Here is a 23596-nt window from a genome sequence, read left to right on the forward strand (position 1 = left end):
TCAGGTTGGGTTTGTAATTATATTACGTATTCGAATGTTCCGTGGCTTTTGGACAAGTCCTCGGCGATGTTTGTATGTGGGCCTGCTTACCATACATTTGATGAATAAAGAAGGCGTAAAGAGATAGGATTCCATCTTTCATACATTACAACATCCACGGAAGAGTTGTGACGCTGTATAACGAAAACCAAATAAACAAACCTCACAGCTGAATTCCATCTCTGCATCCATAGTGATTATGCGGACCGTGAAGGTTTTTGGCTGTTTCCTCTTGAGTGAGCTGAAACTCATCCTGGATGCTATCGCGCCAGCCATGACGGACTACGTGAGAAGATGAACGCAAAGACAACCGCACTTCTATGATGTCAAGAAACACATGTCATGTTTCATTGACGGACCGTAATTTCGGCCGTCTGTCTGTTGTCCATGAAGGATTCTTTAAGGGGCGCCATTTGTCCGTAATTTTACCTGCTGTAGGGTGACAGCCAATCGTGTGCCTTTCTATCACCAACAGTAGCCCCAATCGTTGTGAGGAACAAACAAAGCTATCTAGGATTGGCTTGAAAGCCATCAGCCAATCCTAGAGCTCGCTGGTACACTGCCGGAGTGTTCTCATTGGACCTGATGCAGCAAATGAGAACAGCTTTAGGGTACCCAGCCACAACTGTATTTCTGGATGTGCTGTCCAGAGCACGTTTTGGGCTTTTCGTTTTTAGGACCCGACTCCTGTGTGTAGGCCTGGCGTTGGTCGAGTTGTGTGTCGCTACTGCCAGAGGAAGACCTGGACCAGAATCACCAGCCAGCCACGGACCCGCTTTCCCCAGCAAACATTTTCTCATTCCGATTCGGTGATCGGTAAGTTCAGTTGCTGCTTTCTTTGCCTCTAGTAGCATGACGTGCGTTTATTTTATGTGTATGTTGTTGACTACTCATTCTCTCCGGTTACCAGAGACGGTGGCCTAGTCTGAAGGGGAATCACGGCGTTTGTGAAACTTAAACAAATGTGTTTGGAGAGCGAGAGAGACGGGGGAGTGAGAATCTCTCTCTCTCTCTCTCTCTCTCTCTCTCTCTGTGTCTCTCTCTCTCGTTTAAGTTTTTCAAACGCGGTGATTACCCTTCAGACTCATAGCTCCCAAGGTTTCAGATTGCTATGTGTTATATGTGAAGGTATCCAGACGAAGATACGTATAAAGTGTCGGGGGCGCTAGGCCCGCATACTTAATAATGGAGCACACAGACACTGCAGGTATAGATAGTCACTGGCCACGAGAACGTGCGCTCGGCCTCTTTTATTGTCAGGGTCACCTGACTGGTGACGCCTGTGGTGGGTGGGTGTTTAGTGTGGGTTCAACAGCAATAGGAACACTAGACTGTGTCCTACAGGACACTACATCCCTCCCAACTTTGGATAAAAGAAATGTTCTGAGTCCAACCGGTAAAGGAAACCAGATACCCCAAACAGCCTTAACTTCAGGCCGCAGTCCGTCGGTGTTCGCTTTATTGGACCACCATTGTCCGTGACGTTCGTGTTCGTCTTGGCCAACTACTGGAGACCGACCTGGTCTATCAGTAACTATGTCTATGTACACGAGTCCTTCATCAGGATACTGGGAGCTGTGATGAGATCCACTCTGATGATTCTTGGCATGAGGTTTCCGCCTGGAGGTGACGTGCTAGCTGTTCCAGTATCTTGACAGCCAGGATGCTTCCGACTTGCCTCTCTCACTTGGGTACCTCTCTCACCGGCACCTCCTGTGTGGGTTGTCCTGCTGGGCGGTCATGGGACCGTGCGGGATCCGCGTGGGCCGCGCTAAGGCGTCGCTTCCGAACTGCCAACGAGACTCACAGCCTAGTCGCTCATGTGTTCGCCAGGGTGATGTTCCATCTCGGTGTCTTCGTCATCCGGTTCGGTGTCTTCCTCTCAGGGTTGCCGGGCAACCAGTCTCCGGTTGCGGCCTCCGTGCATCCTGCGCATGTCGAGGAGCTGCTGTCGAACATCTCTCCCATTCAGACTCCCACTTCACTGGAATTCCGCCGAGGCCCCTTGCCCCTGGATATCCACTTGACCGCGTGGGCTGTGCGGGCCTTCGTGTAGGCTGCGCGTAGGGGTCGCTTCAGAACTCCCAACAGGGCCACGGCCTAGTCTTGCTTTATCCCAAGGGGTGGATCTTCAAATGTTCAGTTGTGCTCTACTTCCGTATGCTAGAGGGTGACAGGGGTGCTCCGACGGTTCCTGGGCGGCCTGCCTTCTTGGACTCCGATTGCTTGGAGTGTGTGGATTCCCTTGGGTGTTATGCGGCTCCTTGATGGTGCTGATGACTTCACCATTATCCTTTGATGGGGCAGTAGGCGGCGGTCCGATGTCTCGGGGTGTTCTCTTCGGTGATGATGCGAGTACTCTGCCCGGTCACTTCGCCTCATGGTCCTTCGCACGCCTGTGTTGGTTGTCTGCCCGTGGCGCGGTGCCACTGTACCTTCCTCCTTTGTAGGCTGACCTCCTGTCATCCTCTTATTTCTTCATGGCATCTTGCCACTCACTCTCCTTCTCTTCTTTCCTTCCTTTGCGACGCGGTCTTGTCCTCTCGCATTCCATCTCCTCCTCACCAGGCTTCCCAGTGTAGCGTGCACTCTACACGTTTCCCTCTGGTCTTGTCCCGGCGATGGGACTCTGTCTTCTGTTCAATCTGTGACTGGACCGGTCGTCGCGACCTTCTTCTGACTCCTTCTGGTTTCTAGTATTAAGCTTCTCGTCCGTCTCTTTCTGGTCCTCTTCGCGGACCATTCCTGGCGTCCTTTCTGTGGACATCCTCTTCGTTCTTTACGTCACGGACTTCTTCTCCATTCTTTTGATCAGGCCGCTTGTCAGGCCTCTCCTCTCTGACGACCATCTGAGTGGTCCGCTTCTTCTCTTCGGCGACCATCTGGCTGGTCGGCTTTTTCTCCTCGCTGGCGACCATCTGCCTGGTCGGCTTCTCCTCATCTCACTGGGGACCATCTGCCTGGTCGGCTTCTCCTCTTCTTACTGGCAACCATCTGCCTGGTCGGCTTCTTTCCCTTTTCCCGGGTCTTCGTGCTTCTGGTGGCTCTTGCAACCACCTCTTCTTCCCTGCAATCGCATTGCAGTGGCGCTCCTTCTGATGTCGCTCTTCCACTACCTTCCTGGGTGCACTCGGTGCGCGTTCCTCTATCTCCTTTGTCCCTGGAGCAGTGTCTGCTTTTCTTGCACGTCTTCGCCCTTGCCGGGTGCTGAGCTCCTGAATCTTTGTTCGCTTGTCTGGTGGTGCTCCTCCTTCCTACTGCTGCAGCGACAACCTGTGGCCACTAGGTACCGCTGCACTCTCACTCTGTCTCAGCTTCGTGCTCCTGGTGGTCTGCGCCACCGCTCCGTCGACCTGCTCCTGGTCACTCCTCTTTGCGCGCTAGTCACTGCGCCCTTCTTTCCTTCTTAGGGTTCCTTCACTGTGTCACCTTGTCTGCGGGGTACTTGCTTCCTGCACTCTCGCGATCACCCAGCTACGTTGTGGGGCTATATGTATCTTGCCATCCCTTTTTTTTTTTTTTTTTTTTTTTTTTTTTTTTTTTTTTTTTCTCGTACATTTAGTGCATTCTTCTCTATCGCCGCTTGTGGCTCTCCTCCTAGCACATGTCCTTTGCTCAATGCACTGGTGCTCTTCTTTCACTCTGTCCCTGTTCTGTTGCACTTTCTGCTCTCTTGGTGCTTCACCTATGCAGTCCTCGCTGTCCAGTGTTGACTTTCTTCCCTCAATCACGCTGGAGCTGCTTCTGCTTGATCTCACTTTGGGCTCCCTGGTTACACTTTCCCAGTGTCTCTGTTCTCGGGCACTTCCTTTGCTTCGGGCCGCAGTTGTGCGAGCTGGCCACTAGGTGGCAGTGCTGCAACCTCTTCCCAAGCCTCGGCAGCTACCCACACTCGCTGCAGGCTTTTGCTTGGGACTAGCGGACCTGACTTCACTCTTAAGGGCCTCCCAGGCTACATTGCTGGCTGCAGGCTCACTGCCCTCGTGGAGTAGCATTGTTGGAGCAGAGGGAAGGAGGGCAATCAACTGGTGGTGAGTGCTTCCTGCGTCTTCCTAACCCAATTCCTCCCCGAGTTGTACACCCACATGAACAGTCCTGAGTCGTTCCCTGCACCAGCTGTCCTCGATGCTTACTCTGCATGCCACGGTGAGTTTTCTCTCTTGCCTTCCGCTTTTGGGCGGCGCGCACACTGTTCCCAGCTTGGTCTCCCCGTTAGCTGTGGAGACCGCCTGGGGGCACCTCGCGCTCTTCGCGCGTGTTTTCTTGAATAGCACTTCAAACGCGCCGCCGGCCATCCGCTGCCTGTACTTTGCTCTCCCCGCCCGCAGCAGCTCCTTAGTTCTCACGCTGCCCGGGGCGGGGGAGAGCTGGCGCTGATATGCAGGGCAGTCTGTCTTTATTCCCGTTCCTCGCCCGCAGCAGCCCCGCTCTGCTCCTACGCTGCGCGGGGAAGTGGGCAGAGGAGACGTGGGTTGCTGATCCCGTGCGGCGGCTGTGGGTGGGTACTCCGCCCGCCGGCGTACTCTGTCTTGGGCCGTGCCGGCGCTGTTCTCCTCCTCGCGCTCCCCCCCCCCCCCCCCGCCCGCCGCAGCTTCACCCCGCTCGCATGCAGCGCGGGGGGGCGGGCAGAGGAGACGGGGGTCGCCGTCCGATGCTGCGGCGCTACCTCTGCTCCGGTGCCGCTTCACTCGCTGCCTGCCCCAGGTCCCTTTGCACTCCGAGCCGTGTGGGGCTCGTCTCGCTGCTGGTGGGCTCCCCTGCAATCCTGTCCGCCGAGAGCCCCTGTCGTCGAGGGCCGCCTGGGCTGGTTTCCCTCGCTGCCAGTCCTTCTTTCCGTCCGGGCCGTGGGGCCTCTCACTACGTCCTCACCATGGACACCTCGGGGAGGGGTGGAGTGCTGATTAGCTGCGGGGCCTCAGAACGGGTCAATGAGCGCTTTTCTCCCCGCTGCCGCAGCCTCACTCTGCTCTCGTGCCGCGCAGGCGGTGGGGGTTAGAGCCGCTGCCCATCCGCTGCGGGTGGGCTCCGCTTGTGCAAGGGCTTCACTCTCACCATCAAGCTGTCGGGGCATCAGCTGCAGGGTGTACGGAGCGGGGTGGGCTCCCGCTGACCGCCTCGCACTTGGGGCCCTTATCTTTTGTCTATTGTCGCCCCGCATCCCCCTCCCGATTCACGGGCTCACCTCCGGTGGGCTCCCGCTGCGACCTCATCACGTTTGGGGTCACTTGGTCGCGGCCGATGCGGGTGGGCTCCGCTCGCTCTTCTTCGGGGGCACTTCCCCACCGGGGTCACCGCGGCATGCGTGACGGGGTCGGGGTGGGCACCCGACTTTCTCTTCTTCACTTTGGGGAGGTGTGTACTCCCGCACGGTCTCACGGCGGTGCGGGGCGAGCTCCCGGTCACCGTCCTCTTTGGCTTTGCACTTCCCCCACGAGGACCGGGGGAGGTGAAGCCACAGCACATGTGGGATAAGACCCACTCGTCGCCATTGTAAAGTGTCGGGGGCGCTAGGCCCGCATACTTAATAATGGAGCACACAGACACTGCAGGTATAGATAGTCACTGGCCACGAGCACGTGCGCTCGGCCCCTTTTATTGTCCGGGTCACCTGACTGGTGACGCCTGTGGTGGGTGGGTGTTTAGTGTGGGTTCAACAGCAATAGGAACACTAGACTGTGTCCTGCAGGACACTACAATAAGTAGGTTGAAGTAGAAGTTTTATTCAAGAACAAGTCCACCCAGCACACGGAGCATCCCCTTCAATAGAGACTGGAACGGCAACTCAGAAGTAACGCCCGAGTCTCCAACAAGGGATGCCCCATGCGTGAGCCACATATTTCAAACATAAACACAAGTATCAACAAAGCATCAATCGGATGCGCGAGTACAATATAATGTGAGTGATACATCGCGCGCTGCCCGACTCACATAGAATGCAAATACATCAGTACATTTACCACTATATCACCTTCCCCCTTATAAAAATAAACAGAAGGAAAAAAAAAATACAAATAAAACATTCAATACCTAACATACATATCAAATCTTCCCGGAGCTCTGATTGTGCGTCCCCGAGAAGAACGAGGATAAACCCTTAGAGAGTTTTGACTGATAGGAGGGGAAACAAAATGTAGAAGGTTGAGTGGAAACACCGGCCTTACTAGAAGGTTCTAACCAGTGGCTCCAATCGAGGTCACCTTCACCACTCTTGCGTCTGTCCTGCGTTATCTCAACTTGACGGGGGGGATACCTTTACCAGATGTCTTTTATTCCACCAACCTTTTCTATCGGTAAAAGCAGCTCCCCTACTGAATTTCAGGACTTGAACTGGATCATAGAAAATTGACTCACCCTTCCTGATTCTATTCGGTTTTTTAATTAAAACCCAGTCACCAACGAGAACATCCTCGCTGGGAACCTTTTTTTTAAAAATCAAAACTGGCCTTCATTTGGGTCTGTTTCACATTCACCCTCTTATAAATTTCCTCCCGGTTAATCTTTTTCTCTCCGGCAATATTTTGGAGCCAAGTTGGGAATAAAGTGGAATGTGCCTCCCTGCCTCTTAACCCCTTCCATGCTCATGACGGAACGATTCCGTCATGAGCATCGGTTGAGCTGTGCTCATGACGGAACCGTTCCGTCATGGCCCCGCCTGCGCTGGAACCCTTCAGCACCGCGGGGGAATCCGCGCAGCGCTGAAGGGGTTAACAAATTGAAAGGTGAGACCCCTGTGGTACAATGAGAAGTGTTATAGCTCCAAACTTTCTGTTTGATAAAATCCTCCCCATTAAGACTAGATGATAAAGCAGTTTGTATCCCTTCTTTGATTACCCCTCTCTACTAATCCATTCGAAGAAGGGGGAATACAATGCTACCTTCAATTGTTTGATGTCTAAGTCCTTAAAAAATTTACACATTTTTTCTGAAACAAAATGGGTACCGTTATCAGTAACTATGATCTTCGGGGAACCTTCTACCAGAAAAATCTTATTTAAAAATGAAATTGTCTGTGTCAGAAGAATTAACAAAATCATAGTACATCCACTTTGAATAATAGTCGATCAGTAAAAAGATATATATTTTTTTCTTGGTTCAAGATGGAATATGGAACAGAAAAATCAAGGCCTACTTTTTCCCAAGAAGAACGAGGAAAATCAGTAGGATGTAGAGATACCATAAGCGTTTGCCAGTGCTTGTCTGACAAAAGGCATTCAGGGCGATCGTTGATTGTCTTTCTCACCTGATTATCTAGAGAAGGCCACCAGTAGTGTTGTTTAATTCTCATAATGGTCTTGGTGACTCCTAGATGTCCCTGGTGAGCTTTGTTTATAATTAAAGGGCGCAAATTCGTTGGAGGAATACATTTGTCCCCCCTCCGAACAATACCATTCTCAACCGAAAGTTCTACGGCTACTAGAGCAAATACCCGTAGATCACCATCAAGACACCTTGGATCAGGCCAAGTTTGAGTGGAATACTCCATCACTTTCTGGAGTACTCCATCCTTCTCGCACGCTGAATTCCAATCATTCTCGGACAAAACCGAACTAAGTTTGGATACTGCATCTACGACTGTGACACATTCTATGTCTTCAGGTATAATATCATCGTCATCGTCTTTGCTCATAGGCAATCTAGAAAGGCAGTCTGCCCGAAAATTCTTTCCTCCTTGTATATGTTTAACAACAAAATGGAAATCTTGTAATCTGGAGACTAACCGCATTAATCTGGCGGACATAGAAGAGGAATTTACTTTATCAAAGATATAAATAAGTGGTTTGTGGTCCGTTACTAGTTCGAATTTCTGGCCCCAAATGTAAATTTTAAATTTCTGAACTGCCCACACGCATGCCATGGCCTCTCTTTCGATTGTACTGTATTGTTGTTCAAACGATTTGAGAGACCTGGACGCGAAGGCTATCGTTTGTTCATGACCGTTAACTCTTTGGGTGAGAACTGCACCCAGACCAGAGATGCTAGCGTCAACCGTTATAATTGAAATACAATCGTCTCTAAAAACGTGTAAGGCCTGTGCTGAAACGATTATCTTTTTTTACCTTGTTGAATACTTTTTCTAGGTCCGCCGACCAATTAAAACTAGCCCCTTTCCTTAGAAGTAAAGGTTCAACCAACTGGGAATATGCCGGGACAAACCTGGCATAATACTCAGCTAACCCCAAAAATGACCGTAAAGAGTCTTTATCGGATGGATGCTTTGCGTCTTCAATAGCCCTGATAACAGAAAATGTTGGTTTGATCCCGTTTTTGGAAATCGTGTGACCCAAATATTCCAGTTCTTGGACAGATAACTTGCATTTATCCGAACGCACTGTCCTATTCTTAGACAAAAGAATCGATAAGACTCTTTTTAAAATCATGTTGTGTTCCTCAAATGATTTAGCAAAAATCAAAATATCATCCAAGTACGCCTGTACCCCACTGATCCCATTAAACAGCGAGTGCATAAGCTTTTGAAAAACGCTCCCGGCTGATGCTAGGCCAAAAGGAAGGCGCAAAAATTTGTAAGCCCCGAACGGGGTAACAAAAGTAGTCAACTCTTGGGATTCCTTAGCTAGCGGAACCTGGTGGTAGGCAGATCTTAAATCAATAAGAGAAAACCATTTCGCACCCCCTAGATTTGCAAGCAGCTCTTGGATTTTAGGGAGAGGGTGGCAGTCGATGATAATGTTTTTGTTTAAAGGGCGCAAGTCTGCATAGAGCCTGATCTCGCCGGGTTTTTTCCGTGCGACCACGATGGGTGCGACCCATTGTGAAGAATCAGTCGGTTTTATAATACCTTGGTCAGATAGGAAAGAATTGAAAGACTCTTTAAAGAACCTAACGCTTAAGGGAACGGAGCGTACTTTATGGGTTACAGGTTGTACCCCAGGAATTAATCTGATTCGGTGTTCGAAACCTTTTACCACCCCCCACTGAGTTGCTAAATACAGATTTGAACTCGGACAATCTCCTTCATGAAGTTAGACTCCGCATTAAGGTTGTCGCACTCAATGTTACACATTGGTAATTCTCCCACTTTAATCGGATCCGCATCACCTGGGACTAATTACAAGCCCATACGAGGAAGATCCTTCCAACCGATAATATTCTTCCCCTTCTCAGCAACATAGATCTTCGTCATAGTCTCCCTACCAAGACACTGTACTAGACCTGGGATTTACCAAAGCATGTTAATATCTTTTTCCCCAAATGCTTTTGGGTTTACATCAGACGTAAGAGGGTTAGTCTTCTTCTTCTTCTTTTTTTTTTTTTTTTTTTTTTTCACAAATCATAAAAGGTTGAATCCCTCAGGATTGTGATCGGAGACCCTGAGTCTGCCATTACCTGTAAAGAAACATTATCGATTTATGGCTGAACACAATGGACCCTTTATGTGATTCTTTTGATCACCACAATCTAAAGTTATCTCAATGTTATTCAAAGAACTACCACAAGCATCAACGTCAGGGTCAACATAGTTTACATTAAATGATTTCCTAACACTTCTACAAACCCCCTGGAAATGTCCAATTTTTTTTGCAAATAACGCATCGCTTGTTGATAGCTGGGCAATTTGGAGAATTGCCAATGTGGTTCTTTGATCCGCATCTATAACAAAATATTGATTGTTTCCTTTGAAAGATTTTTTGAGGCTTGTTCTTAATGTTTATTGAACATAAAGCGTTGTCTTTGTCTGACTCTGGCAGTGAAACTATGTTGACTCCGCTCTTAGAACCGTCTATTACCTTGCTGGAGATGGTGGAACGTTCGATGCTCAAGGCAAGGTCGATTACTTCAGACAGAGTTGGGTTTTACATCCTAGGATTCTCTGTTTAATTTTCCATGAAGCGCAATTGAAAACAAATTGATCCCTGATGTAATTGTCAGACTGGACCAAAATCAAATGTAGTTGACAGAACTCTAAGTTTAGATATGTATTCTTCTTCTACTTTTTCTTCTTCTTTTTGTTTCCTGCTATAGACATTGTGCCGCTCTAGCATTATATTAGGTTTATCTGAGAATTGTTTTTTTTAACGAGCTACCGCTTCCAAGTACACATTCCACTAACCATCCCCTGCGTGGGATGCAGGCGGTGGAATGGGGACAATACTGTCAAAGATTCTTTGTGCAGCCTGGCCAAAGCATCCAGTAGGGCAAACTTGCGATCAGGGGAGTAACCAACAGCATCGATAGCCACCAGATTATTTTCAAAAAGCCTAAACCATTCAGACCAAATAATTTCTGGGCTACCGGGTTTGTTGAGAAACTGAGGTGGTTGAGTAATCTGTTGTACATTAGCCATAGTGTAAAATACCTTTGGAAGCAAACTTATAAAATACAAATAAAGTGCGATATAGTTATTGGTCAATGCATAAATAAAACATTCTAGAGTAAACAACTATTGGATGAACCGTGGCACTATAAAACCATCTACAAATGCAAATACTGCTATTAAAATTTACACAATTGACGCATTTAAATAAATTAGAAGTGAAATAGTGTGTGTATATGTGACAATAAAAATCTTAGACATTCTGAAACCTAATGTTTAAAACGCAAGATGATTATAGAATGAACAATTTGACACACTGATGACGCATACAGAATATTCAAAGAAGGAAGAGTGAGTGTGTCACTATTGTAGTATGAGTTGCGCCGTCAAAACAATCATATAAAAAGTTGAGGAATAAGTAAGTTTCTCTTTAAAAAAAAATATATATATATTCCAAATTTGAAATCAGGGGTGTTAAGTGTGCGCGCCGCTGAATACACGCGCTGGAATGGCCAAATAATGTCAGAGCGTGCGCATCGCTGAAGGTTGGAGTGATGCGCTACTCAGGTAGGTTTACACGAATATATTCGCTAATTAGTGATAAGACATCAAAGCGTGCGCGTCGCTGAGAAGCAGATCGACGCGCTGGCAAGGCACGATGAGAAATGAAATGTTAAAGCGTGCGCGTCGCTGAAAGATCAATCGACGCGCTGGCAAAGCGGAGAAATAATGGATACAATGTATCCGCATGTAGACAGGGTGAAATGCCGTGATTTGTTAGCAGTTACGAGAAATTAACCAGTCGCCGCTTGAATAAATCGTGGCGGCATTGACCAATCCGAAAGTGTCTCTCAGTACGCTTGTGAAAGGAGGCGTGCGGGCCAATGTGGCTCCGTGAAGTGAAATTTTAGGACGTACCTCTTCCGGGTCAAACCCTGTTGTACGTCGATTTCGGGATCCGATGTTGGCTTCGCAGGAGTCGAAGAAATCGGATGGGCAGAGGATCGTCACGACCTTGACGAAATTCAATTCTTCGATGGGTGTGGGTGGAGTTTCCCCAATCGTCGCCAAATGAAGTAAGGTATCCAGACGAAGATAAGTAGGTTGAAGTAGAAGTTTTATTCAACTCCACCCAGCACACGGAGCATCCCCTTCAATAGAGACTCGAACGGCAACTCAGAAGTAACGCCCGAGTCTCCAACAACAGACGCCCCATATTTCAAACATAAACACAAGTATCAACAAAGCATCCAATCGGATGCGCGAGTACAATATAATGTGAGTGATACATCGCGTGCTGTATGACTCACATAGAATGCAAATACATCAGTACATTTACCACTACACTATGTGTTACATTTTCATAATGTCACTGCAATTATGAGTGACATTTCAACGATTGAGTGACACTTTCTCGTGGGCAAAATCAAGACTAGTGAATATCTGAAATTGCACCCATTTGGGCAACGAGAAACTCTAAGAAGATCTTAAAACTACAGAAAGGTTCCAGAAAAGGAAGGACACTAACCTGGTGTCCCTGTAACCTGATTGTACTATTAAACAACTGTGTAACCGTAATATTAATCCAGTCTTTCAGGGGCAGTACTTTATTAAAGTTCACATATGCAGACACGTGTAGTTAAATGCAAGATATAATGCTAACTGGTTGCAACAGATTGTTATTTGCATTATAAAATAGACACTATACTTTTAAAGTCCATATGTTTGTGGTAGAGGGTTGGGGACTGATGGTAGCCACACATGCCTAAAAATCTCCCCAGATGCTTCTCGGCAACTATGAGAAATTACTATACAGCTCACTGGCCTTCGTTTCCATAAGCGCCACAAAATCACACTTTCTTCATGATTTTAGTGAGAAACTCATAAGTAAAGTAGACATTGTAAAATATATTTTTTTAAATTTACTTCTGCGTCACCCAGAGAAATAGTTTTGTTCTCCTATAGTGTACAGAAAGGGTGTCCGCAGCAAGAAAGCTCAGAGGGTTGAGCACTTAATGGAGTGGTGTCTGTATGCCATGAACTGGCCTTCTGCTACTTCCCACAGTCTGGCCTGCAAACGTAGACAGGTTGGCTGCACTTCAGTAACGAGGCTTCAGCAGCAGCGTTATACTCTGGGGGTACGTGGCTTGTCCGTCATCAGTCACACAACAGGACTTTCAAAACAAACAACACTGGAATTTAAAATCTAAACTGAGTTAAGACGCACACAAAAATGCAACGCTTGTTCATTCTTCCAGAGCATCTTACTGATCTGCAGATTATCAAACCACCAATATTCTATAATTACTGCAAACACAAGTCACATCCTGGGAGACTGTTTTATAGCTACGAGTGTGACGTGGGTTACATTTTCTGAGATTATTAATACACCCGCGGGGTGGGGCTGAGGAGACATCCTGGTGGTGTAGGTTAGGTAAGTACTGTGTGTTTTTCATTCCACACCGGTCACCTACAGGAGGAGCAGGGGTCTTGTCTGGTTTCTGACCCGGCTATCGCACACATGGGTTAGAGTCGGTAAGTGCCTTGTGTGCTGCATGTTTTACAATTGCGGAATAGTATGCAAAATAATTTCAAGTTTTTTACTTCCCACATACTTTATTTAGTCAAATCTACCACATAATTTGAGCCTTCATTACCTTAGGTTCCTGGCACTGGATGCAGCACGTGCATGGTGACCTTGCTTTTCTGTTTATATTGAGTCGATCAGAGAGGCACACTGCTTGCAATATTAAAACATTAGCATCTGTGCTGTACCTATTATCTTTAAACGTGCGAAAACCTACACTTGTTTGTCATGATAGCATGTGGGGCGTCACGCTAGCTCCCCTTATTGGATGACCGGGAGAGGAGCCCAGTAGTGCGGATACCTGGAAGAACCAGCTAATCAACGAAACTCGAATAATTCTCACATAAGGGCTCCGCAGTGCGATGCCAATTTTTAAACACGGCAGTCGCTTTTAAATGAGCGTTTTATGAGGCACATTTGTAAACACCCGCTGATTATGGGAATTAAACACTTGAGGAGGTACATGGGATTATACAGGTTGACTGAATGCGTGTGACTGCAGATCTTCATCTGTAACAGGCCATCCAGACAACTGAATAGATGATGGCAGCGCACGCGTATCGGAAGACCTATGATAATTGATAAAAACACATTGAAGCAGACTGAGATACCTCACTCCTGGCACGTCTGACACACTAACTTTGGAGGCGAACAGCAATTCCGGGCCGTCTCGTGGCCGCAAAAATTCCCACAGCAAAGAGTGACCCAGCTCTATACCTAAGACAGTGTCCGAGTTTTCTTGCTGCTGCACTTTCTCATTTTGAAAGATAATTAAGTTAGTGACAGCACAGCAAGATATCCTCCCACTTCGCCCACAGGTTTTGACTATATGAGGAGCGCTACCATGCTGTGCCAAAGCCCGGGAAATCTTAAACTGGAGGCCTCCGCCATTTCAAGACTAAATTTTCCCTTTTAAGAATGCATCATCTGCAAAATGCGCTGTGCTCGTGAATCGAGCCCTCCCTCACACACACGCATTCCAGGGTGCGTGGGTATCAGACTTAATTGCACTAATGCTGCCTGTGTCATAAACGAAAAAAGGCTACTCTGTCATATTTTATATTCAGCATCGTAAACGCCAGATCCAGCGCTTGCAAAAAATGTATGAAAATCGTCTTACCTGAATACGTAATGTTTCTTCTTTAAGCCGATGTTCCCATATCAATCCAAATAGTTTGTTAGCCATTTTCTCTGGAACTCTGACATTCCTCTTGGTCCGCTTAAGTAACATTTGGTCAAAATAGTCCTCCTATACTAGCATCCGGCCCACATTTCAGCATCAGTTCTGTTTCTGGTTCGCCTATGTTTCTCGTCCTGAGAAGAAAACCCGTAACTGTCCTCACGGAGACCTGGCAGCCGGCGCTGTAAACCGACACACGGTCAGTCATGGCGGTCCTTAACCCGTCCACTGCACTAATTCTCTCTGCCAGCTCCGAAATTGTAACTCAATGCTGCGGCGGTCTTGATTATAGTGGCCTACAGCAGAGTGTGGCCGGGCCATCACGTGCAAGCAACGGCGCTGCCCCATAATTTGCGGGCGCCTTCCTGAAGAATAAATTCCCTGGTCTCTGAGCCAGCAGGTTGTGACATACCCCCCGCGGAGCCCTAGCTTGGGCAACGGGCGTGATGTCAGGCAGGCTGACACAGAGCCACACGGCACCGGGTGATTAATTGTAGCAGAGAGAGCCTGGGACTGGCAGGCGCTTAGCTGGGATCACTGCCTCATGAAGACCACAGAAGCAGCGCGCCAGAGCAGGCAGTGCCTGCAGCCAGCTGCCACACTCGCGTTTGCGGCCATCAGTAAATGTACACCCGAGACTGCCACTATGCATGACCATGCATTTCAGTGCGGTGATGCGGAGCACCACACTGAAATGCGTTAGTGTCACGTCTGATGCGTAATACTTTCCAGGACTGCAGACTATGCCCCAGTCTCCTGTAACCGGAGAGCGTGAGACATAGTCTACAGGGGAATCGTGGCGTTTGTAAATTTAAACAAACATGGGAGGAGAGAGTGAGACATGGGAGTGAGTCTCCTACCCCAGCTCTGCCACCAGATGTACTGATGTAATGATCCTGAGTAGATGGCCTGAACCCCAGTCTCTCCGCTTGAAAAATAAATGATTTTCCTTGTAGATTTCTCACTTCAGAAACAGTCATTCAGTCTCTCTGACCTCTTTGTAAAACAGTACAACGATCCCACCTATAGCTGAATTCCATGTCAGGTCGTCTTGGGTAATAAGTATTTTTCTCTCCTAATGCACCTTTAAGATAGATATTGTGTCGGGCTGGCTTCGATATTCCCTGGTCATGTTCCCAAGATCAGACCATGTATGCAGACCTCGGGCAGGTTTTATAAATGCAGGAGGCAGTGTTCATTCAAGAAAATTTTAAGATACTGGCACGAAACGCGCAATAGTACCACATCGCTGGCACAAGTAAGGTGATAACATTAAAGGAGATGTTACACGATGTCTGCCTCAATCTCAAATCAGCCGGTCTCTAGATTTCCTTAAAGACTAGAGCTCCCAACCCAAATTTAGGCCGTTCCAAGGTTATCTGCATTTGAGAACTTAAAATGTCCCTGTATGCCAGTCCGCCTCATCCCACGTTTGTTTAAACATTTAAGTTTTGCACATGCTGTGATTCCCCTATGCCTTAGTCTCCGGTGATCAGGTCAGCCTAAAAACAGCTGAATATCCGGTCACAGTATTCTGTTTAGGCATAATTATGTTGCGTGGTAGTAGCATGCACAAGTTGTCACCTCAATCAAAAATAACTGCACATACTGAGTACCTAAAGAAATACAACCTAGCACTCTAGTGAGCACAACGTAATGAGTTTAATATAGAATGAATGTATTAAACTCATTACATTTTGCTCACTGCAGTGCTAGGTTGCATTACTTTATGCACTCATTATGTGGAGTTATTTTTGGCTGAGGTGACATGTTGAACGTTGTTTGGTGATGTTTAATTCAGTTTTTTATTTACTTAGATTGAGTTATATTGCGTTCGGTTGAGATTATTTTTATTTTCATATGCTGTCATGCTATATTCTTCCATGTGCAATTCCAAGTCACATCTTAAGGATTTTGGGGGCCATGGGCCAAAGAATTTTGGGGGTCACTCTTCACAACAACTTTCAATTTATTATCAAATTCAGCTCTTTCATGCCCTATTTGGCGAGGTCACTGAAACAGACAGGCTGGTACAAATTGTAAATGTGTTTACATTTACTGCTCAGGCCAGGATAGTGATGTGTCTTTTCAATATAATAATTCAGTGTGTCGCTAATGTTGCATATGAACATGCCACTTGCAACCCAACGTTGCACTGTGTCCTGAATACCTTAATTTATTAGCCTTATACCCAACATGCATACTTCTGTGGTGAGTTGCACTACAAGTGGGTGTTATTTTTAGATTGCTAAGCTTTTAAGAAAGTTGCATTTTTGGATCTCAAAGATGGATTGTGGGAGAGCATGTTCTTCCTTTACGTAGTACTGCATCTTGCCCTGAACTTTACTTACTTATATCTGTGTTCAGAGGACAAATAGGCTGTGTATTTTGACAAATTTCTGTCTAGTGACACATTTTTGCTTCTACCTGTATCATGTGGTTTGGTGTTCATAAAATTCCTAAACTTTGCAGTGAAAACCTAGTACTAGCAAAGGATATGTGAAAACGGAGGATGTAATTCTAGGGTTGCTATTAACATGACCTCAGGCACTCAGTGGTGCACACAAGCAAGTGCAGAAATGGCTGCTGGCCTCTAAACAGCCTGGCCCTATTATATACTAGGGTCTTATAGGTAGGTTTTAATTTCCCCACTCCCCCCCCCCCCCCCCCCCCCCCCTATAATCTACTTGGGATTTATAGGGTAGGTCATGCCAGATGTAAGTGCACCCTTTTATATAGTTTACCCTAATGCATGTGTGCTTTCACTTGAGCTTTCAACTTAACACTTGGCCTGGTTAGACTGAGCCTTTAGGACTTATTGGGCTTTATAGAAGTCCTTCCATTCCTCTATGGCCAGTACGGATGAGGGGGCAGTCCAGTGAGTGAGAGGAAAGTAAGCACCTGACATGTTTTATTTTCTTCATTGAATACAGTATGAATCTACATCTCAAGTGTGTTTGGTATTTTACAGAGTACTTTAAGGGAGAAAACGCAATGTCTGATTATGAGTCACTAGTAGGTGCTGCAGAGGAGTTCTTCACATCGGGTAACAAGGTATATTCGGATGCAACATCTACATCGCAGGCAAACTCCTTGCAAGAGCCACCCAAGAAACGAGCAAAAAATCGCTTTGTGAAGTACAGACTAGAATGGGAAATTTCACATTGCAACATCCGGAAGGTGCCAGAAGATGTGTACAAGGCCAGGTGCAACCTCTCCAATAGACTTTTGCCCATGGAGGAGAGTGTGATATCAAAACCAATGAGGCAGGAGCACAGCATAAGAAAAATGCCTCCGGCAGGGCGAAGATGGCCACAATTTTATCTTACCTGCAACCAAGCTTCCAGCCAGAAGTATCCAAAGTAAGTCATTGCTTGCTTCATTATGATGTGACAGGTTTTATGTAATTCTTGTACACTTTTCTTGCTTTGTCACACTCCAAGACTCTCAAATTGAATAGGCGAGCCATCTAACAATTTTCTGTTCATTTCTTTAAATGTGCAGCAGTGTTTACCAAGTCAGGTTGCTTCTACCGTGCTTTTCTAACTCTGTTTATATTAAGAGCACGTTATAATTGCTTTTGGGTTACCAGATGACACTTTTAGTTTAAATTTGAAGTTCCAAGCCCCATTGTGGCCACTGTTTCCTTCACCAGTGGAGATTTTCTTTGCGTGCTTATACCTTTTTTGTGTAATCTTTAAAAAAAAATTTTTAGATCCTAGGTGTACCATGCTGTGAAGCATCACATCTCCTACCGCTCCCTGGATTGTGGCATCAAGCGAAGTAATGTATCCCGACTCATCCATTGTGATGAAAGCATCCCGTGGACGCACCAAGGCATCGAGCATCACTATGAACGTGCTTGTTCCTCTTTCGTTACAGCAAGCACAAGAAGACTTAAAAGATGGATATTTTTTCCGTTTGCAGTGATGCCTCAAACAAAGGTCACATTAAACTCTACCTACTTTTGCCAGTTGGTCACCCTAGTCATATGGAATCAGAGACTGCTGGATGATCCTTTCCCATTGGGATGTGTATCCTTGTAGCACAATTTTTGTTGGCTTTTAGAAGAAACAAAGTTGAAGACATCAACGCCTTTACTTAAGCTGCCCTGTGACAACATTGTCATTCGTTTTCACTAATCATCATTCAGTAAGGATTTGTGCTCTGTGCAGTTTTTCCACTCTCCCAGTGTAATCTCAGATTTTGGAGGTTGGTAACTTGATTGTTTCCTCTCTGCTCACATCCAGCACTAGTTAGTAATCTGTAATCTCTCCTGTCTTCAGGCAATTGCGCATACTGTAGCAAGCCCATTTGCTAAATAATTTGGCAAACGCTGTGCTTTACTTGCGAGTTGCAAGACTCCCTACAATTGAGACAACTGTCTCTGGGTAAGAGGTGATACATGATGCCTGTTACAAGCAACTTTTATAAGCGCTGAAAGTACCACTCTCTCGTCATATTAGCTCCGATGCAAAGGTAAAAAGATTAGTTTGGGAAAGGTGAGAGCGGGAGCATGGGGTCTCATTTATACCCCAAGTCTAGAACAGGATTTTTCTCTCTGTAGCTGGATGGCATTACTAAAGAGTCCGTAAAGGCCAAAAAAGGCCCTACTCCTTAAACTAATACAAATGCATGCAGAACTGACGCTTGGAAGGGAAAGAGTAGGGGCTTTGCACAAACCCTCTAAGACTCGGAGCCAGGAAGGAATACATACACAAGCTGAAACCATATTGGCCATTCCCGGACTCTATAGCTTCTTCCCATATGCCGCGGGACTAGGCCCCAACCCGTTTCCAATGACTTCTACAGCTTGCTTTCTGATTGGCCGGAAAAATGGCACAATAAACGATGCATTTATAATCGACATGCCAACCTTCTCTTCTTAAGTAGCCAATCGTTAATGTCACCATAAATTTACTGAACGCTAATTGGTTAGCGTGCCATATGTCATTCATTCTGACATTGTTCGGAAATAAATGCACTAGGTGAAAGTCTCGTTGGGTGTGCCTCTATTACAAACAAATAAAAGTGACGACTGACTATAATCAAACACACAGTTTTAAAGAACTAGAGCGCTATTCTTACATCAACGTTCAAGGCACACATCGCCGGACGCCATGCTGTTAAGGGAAAATAACTTTAGTAATCCGCTTTCGTGTGCAGTGACAAGAAGAGGACGAAAGGTGTTCTTATTCTTTGATGTTTAAAAATAGGGTTAATATTTGATAACTACTAATAGTTAAGCCGAAGCTTTGCAAGGCAAACCTAGGGGAAACGCAGTGTGGTTATAGGTTAGCATTTCCTGTTTTTGTTTCCTGTTCTGAGGTGGTGTATATACAGTTTTATAAAGTATTAGCTATTTTGATTTATTTATTATTAAAGTCTTGTTTATAGTTACTCATTGTTACTATGTGAAAATAATTACTTTTCAGAATGTGGAATGTTAGTGGTAAAACAGAATGTTTGGGCATTGGGATATAAGATTTTATTAGGGACATGTTGTTGAGGAATGTGCTCACGATGCACCAACAGAGAGTATTTCCATATAGGATTTATTGCAGACACAACCTGGCGCCAGTACTCACAAAGGTGTCGGCAGCAACTGATCCCAATGGAATTCCCTCCGCCTTACAATCTAAGACAGAACCATATAAACAGAACATCTGCAAATATAAAAATGTTACTGCATCATAACATATCCCCTTTCTTCCCCCAAGAACAAAACAAAATAGAAAAAAGACCAACAGAAACCTAACTGAAAAAGTACAATAAATGCTGCCCATGTATAAAGAACCAAATGATGTGCCGGACCCCAGACCACTCATCTACCAAAGTCGTCCGGGTAAGCGGGTGCCCTTCAAACTCTGGAACTGCACTTGAACATAGAAGCAACACTTTCTTCAAAAGAGGCACCATCACCGTGATTCAGTTCACCAGCCCTGACTTCCACATCCTTCATTAACGTTGCTTCTCAACATCCATCATCCCTGTGCCTTATATATTCTCCTCCCCTTTGATATAATGCAATGTTCCTAAAATTCCTCCTCCTCATTCTCCAAAGTGTGAGTGTATTTTCCCACATCGACCATGCAGAAAGGACCTTTACATTTGGTAAGACCCCTCTTAATTCTTCTGGATCTCACTTTGACCCAAACACCAGGGCTAAACCTTGCATTACTTCTTCCCACACCACAAAATTTACATCTCCTACCTTCGCCATTCTCAACCCATTCCTTCAACCAAGCAGGAACTAACTTGGTACCTGGCAAACGGGCACGCATAACCTGGAAAGGAATTTTCTGTGTGGTACTACGTGATATGCTCACACCATACTGGCTACCATTTCTTCAACGTCCCAATGATTCGCAATGGCGAGATGAATGGTGCCTTTCACCAATCGGTTGCCCCTTTCTGCTACACCTTTACCCCTGGGGTTATATGACTAGATGTGTGCATGTCTTGTGCAATTCGTCTGTAAGAAACCCACCATTTGGTGTGAAGTTAGCTGGGTACCAAATGTCTGTTATCAACACCACAGGAGCAACTTCGTCCCCACATTTTTTTCCCATCACTGCGATGGTAGATTTCATAGTCATGTCTTTCATGGACTTCACAATAATAATCCACTTAGAATGTACAAAAACCACAATGACTGCATACCTTAAATCTACGGACAACTCCCATCATGGGACCTATAAAGTCTAAACAAATTGTATGCCAAGGGCTGGTGGCTTAGTGGACTAAGGCGTCCACTGTATGGGCCTGTGTTCAACATCATGCTCACAGGTTCAAATCCCGGCGGGTCCACTCAGCCTTTTATCCATCTGAGGTTGATAAAACGAGTACCATTGAGTTGGGTAACAATAAACATCTGTTATTCAGTGCCAAGATACCCTTTCTGGGTGAACATTCGCTTTACAAATACGCATGTAATGTAAGGCCTCCCTGGAGCATCAATGTGTCCTCCACCATCCCTACACTCTTCTCACTCGCCTTACATATGGGGCAACACTCCACCCGCCTTTTCACCTGATCATCCAGGCTTGGCCACTGAAACTCTCCCTTTAATTCTACTCGTCAAACCTTGCCCTAAATGACCCTCGTGAACCAAGTCAAACAACCTCCGTCTCAAACCCACCAATGGATCAAAACGATCGCCCCTCATGAAAAGGTTCGGACCACAAATAAATAGCTCATCCGCCACCTTAAAGTAAGGCTGCACATTCTGTGACCATGTGCTCTCTCTTGCCGCCCCACATTGAATCAATTTACACACCTCCTTAAGAACAACATCAAGTTCCACTTCTTTCTCCCACTGGTCAATAGTGAAAGCCCCTAAACCACATTGAACTGCATCATGTATGGACATCACAGCACCATCCGGCTCAAAGTTTTTCACAGCCATGGCATATACAGTCTCCCAAGCACCCCAGAAATGAACACGAAAGTACTCTACATGCCTTGCCCTTAGGGGTTGAGTAGCACTCTAGCTTCCTCTGTGACGTTGTTGTGCCAGAGTGTGGCCGTTCCAGGTGACGTCACTACTCGATGTGCATCACTCCTCATGAAGCAACACCCGCACCAGGGTAGCTCAAGCAGGAGTCCAAAGCTGCGACTTTTGATATGTAATCAAGCAGTCGCGCTCGAGCCACAACAGTCGGAGACGTGGTAAGGAAAGGTTAAAAGAAAAAAAAGGTATCAATCTCCCAGGTGTTTCAAACAGTGGCCAAAGTCTCTCTTTCACTGGTTCTATTTCAATGAGTGTGCCTTCTACAGTGAAAACAGTCCCACTCAGGTTGTGCCTAATTCTGTTGCAATCCTCCTCTGGACTGTCCAAGTCGTCCTAATTGGATGGTACTTGTGGAATAAAAGAAACGTGACATCTTTCATTTTCAATTACTGTAATCCTACACTACAACAGGTGGAAACAAACCTCATCAAGTGATGAAGATTGCCAGCAAGTACTCTACGTCCCTCATCCCATTCATCACTTGATGAGGTATACCCAAGACAAAAAAAGGCCTTTGGCAACAAAAACTCTCATCAACTCTACACTCTGTCATCATTTTCATTTTGATGCTTTCTCACCTTGATGAGTTCTGGCTCACCAGCGTTAAGTTAGCAAGTGAGATCTGGCATCCCTAGCACGATTTTTAGGTGCTAGGACGGCAACTGGTGAGAGGTTATCAACGTGGTCTGTCATGACCGTTCGCAGTGAGAAAGCTGCCGCTCGAGTAGAAAATCTAGTGCAGCTGCAGTAAAGAAGCGGTGCCCTTTGGAGCGCTGCATGGTCTGCTTGCTCTGATTTTGCAGTGCAGAACAAACTCCTGGCGCTACAAAATCAGCGCGAAGTGCCGATTCCACCCGCTGGCGTAACTCTCTGGAATCTCGCAGAGGTTTCCTATACCTCCACAGCATTCTGCGGATGGAGACTTCGCGAGTTCCGCCCACACCTAATATTAATTATATTTTGATAATGTTCTACATGCATCCAAAATTGGATGCTTCAAAGTAAATCTTGAAATGTTATAGGGCATAAAACAGACTTACAGAAAAGAGTAAGGGACTCCTGGCTCTTAATGGACTTCACATTTTTCATTCAAGATAATGTTGATGACCAATGAAGCCTAATGTCCAAATAAACAATGCATCATGTTAATGACTTTTTATTTAGCACTTATCCCCCATCTCCTCCCACCACGCACTACATTTTGAGGGAATGGAGTATAAAAAAGAAATATTTTATAGCTAAAAAAAAGAAATAGCCCTGCTTTTCATGATGTGGAGTTTGGCTGAATACAACTCTGAGGCCTCTAGCACCTCCTTTATAGACTGCAGCTCACACCTCCTGTTTTGCATGGCTCTTGGAGTCGGGGAGCACCAATACCTTGTTGCCTCAAAATTGTAAGTCTCTCTTTTTTTAGGCTGCACGGGTGACAACCTCATGTTGCATTAGCGATCCTAGTTACGATTAGAATATTTCCAGCTTTAGGCGTTTTCCCACCGGACAAGCTTTATTGGTCTCCAGTTTTGTTTGGTCCCCAGAACGCAGCATATCAGTCTGTGTGAATAGAAAACAGAGAAAAAACACTATTTGTGCATCGGAGGTCTATTGACCCTGCCAGGCAATGGTACACTATTCGTACCACACCAAACCAGCTCTCATGTCGGATCCTTCCTTCATCATGATGCAATCATGTACCTCTTTTCTTATGTGTGATTTTTACTCCTTTTCCTTTCTGGAATTGCAGTCTCCTGTTTCTCTGTGCATTATCTGGGTTCTTTGGCAGTAATCTGTTAATTTCAATCAATGTACTCTGCAGTTGGTGCTTCTCAGGCAAGTACCTAGAGCTTTTTATTACATGCGATCTATAGCAACTTAAGAGTACCCGGAAAATACTTTTTTATTTAATTCAAACACATTACTAGCAGATTCCACATGAAATCATGCATTGTGTACGGTTATCACGTTTTTTATATAGTGCTTACAACCCCAGATAAGGCGTTTAAGTGC

At 45.9% G+C, this 23596-nt stretch overlaps 1 protein-coding gene and 1 pseudogene across 3 annotated transcripts in view; one reads left to right on the plus strand and one right to left on the minus strand.

Moving 5' to 3' along the window:
- NF2 (NF2, moesin-ezrin-radixin like (MERLIN) tumor suppressor) overlaps positions 1–530 on the minus strand; it is a 635344-nt gene extending 634814 nt beyond the window's left edge. For both annotated transcript variants that reach the window (XM_085636353.1, XM_085636354.1), the window contains exon 1: positions 202–530. In XM_085636353.1, the coding sequence (XP_085492479.1) occupies positions 202–315 (114 nt within the window). In that variant the 5' untranslated portion in view covers positions 316–530. The remainder of the gene's footprint in view (positions 1–201) is intronic.
- A 117-nt stretch (positions 531–647) lies between these two features.
- The window catches only part of LOC146784067 (uncharacterized), a 35046-nt pseudogene continuing 12097 nt past the window's right edge, over positions 648–23596 (plus strand). Inside the window, exons 1-2 of the transcript XR_014970490.1 lie at positions 648–855; positions 17051–17441. The product of XR_014970490.1 is annotated as an uncharacterized LOC146784067 (transcript). The remainder of the gene's footprint in view (positions 856–17050; positions 17442–23596) is intronic.

This window comes from Triturus cristatus, chromosome 11 (assembly GCF_964204655.1).
Source record: "Triturus cristatus chromosome 11, aTriCri1.1, whole genome shotgun sequence".
Taxonomy (NCBI): domain Eukaryota; kingdom Metazoa; phylum Chordata; class Amphibia; order Caudata; family Salamandridae; genus Triturus; species Triturus cristatus.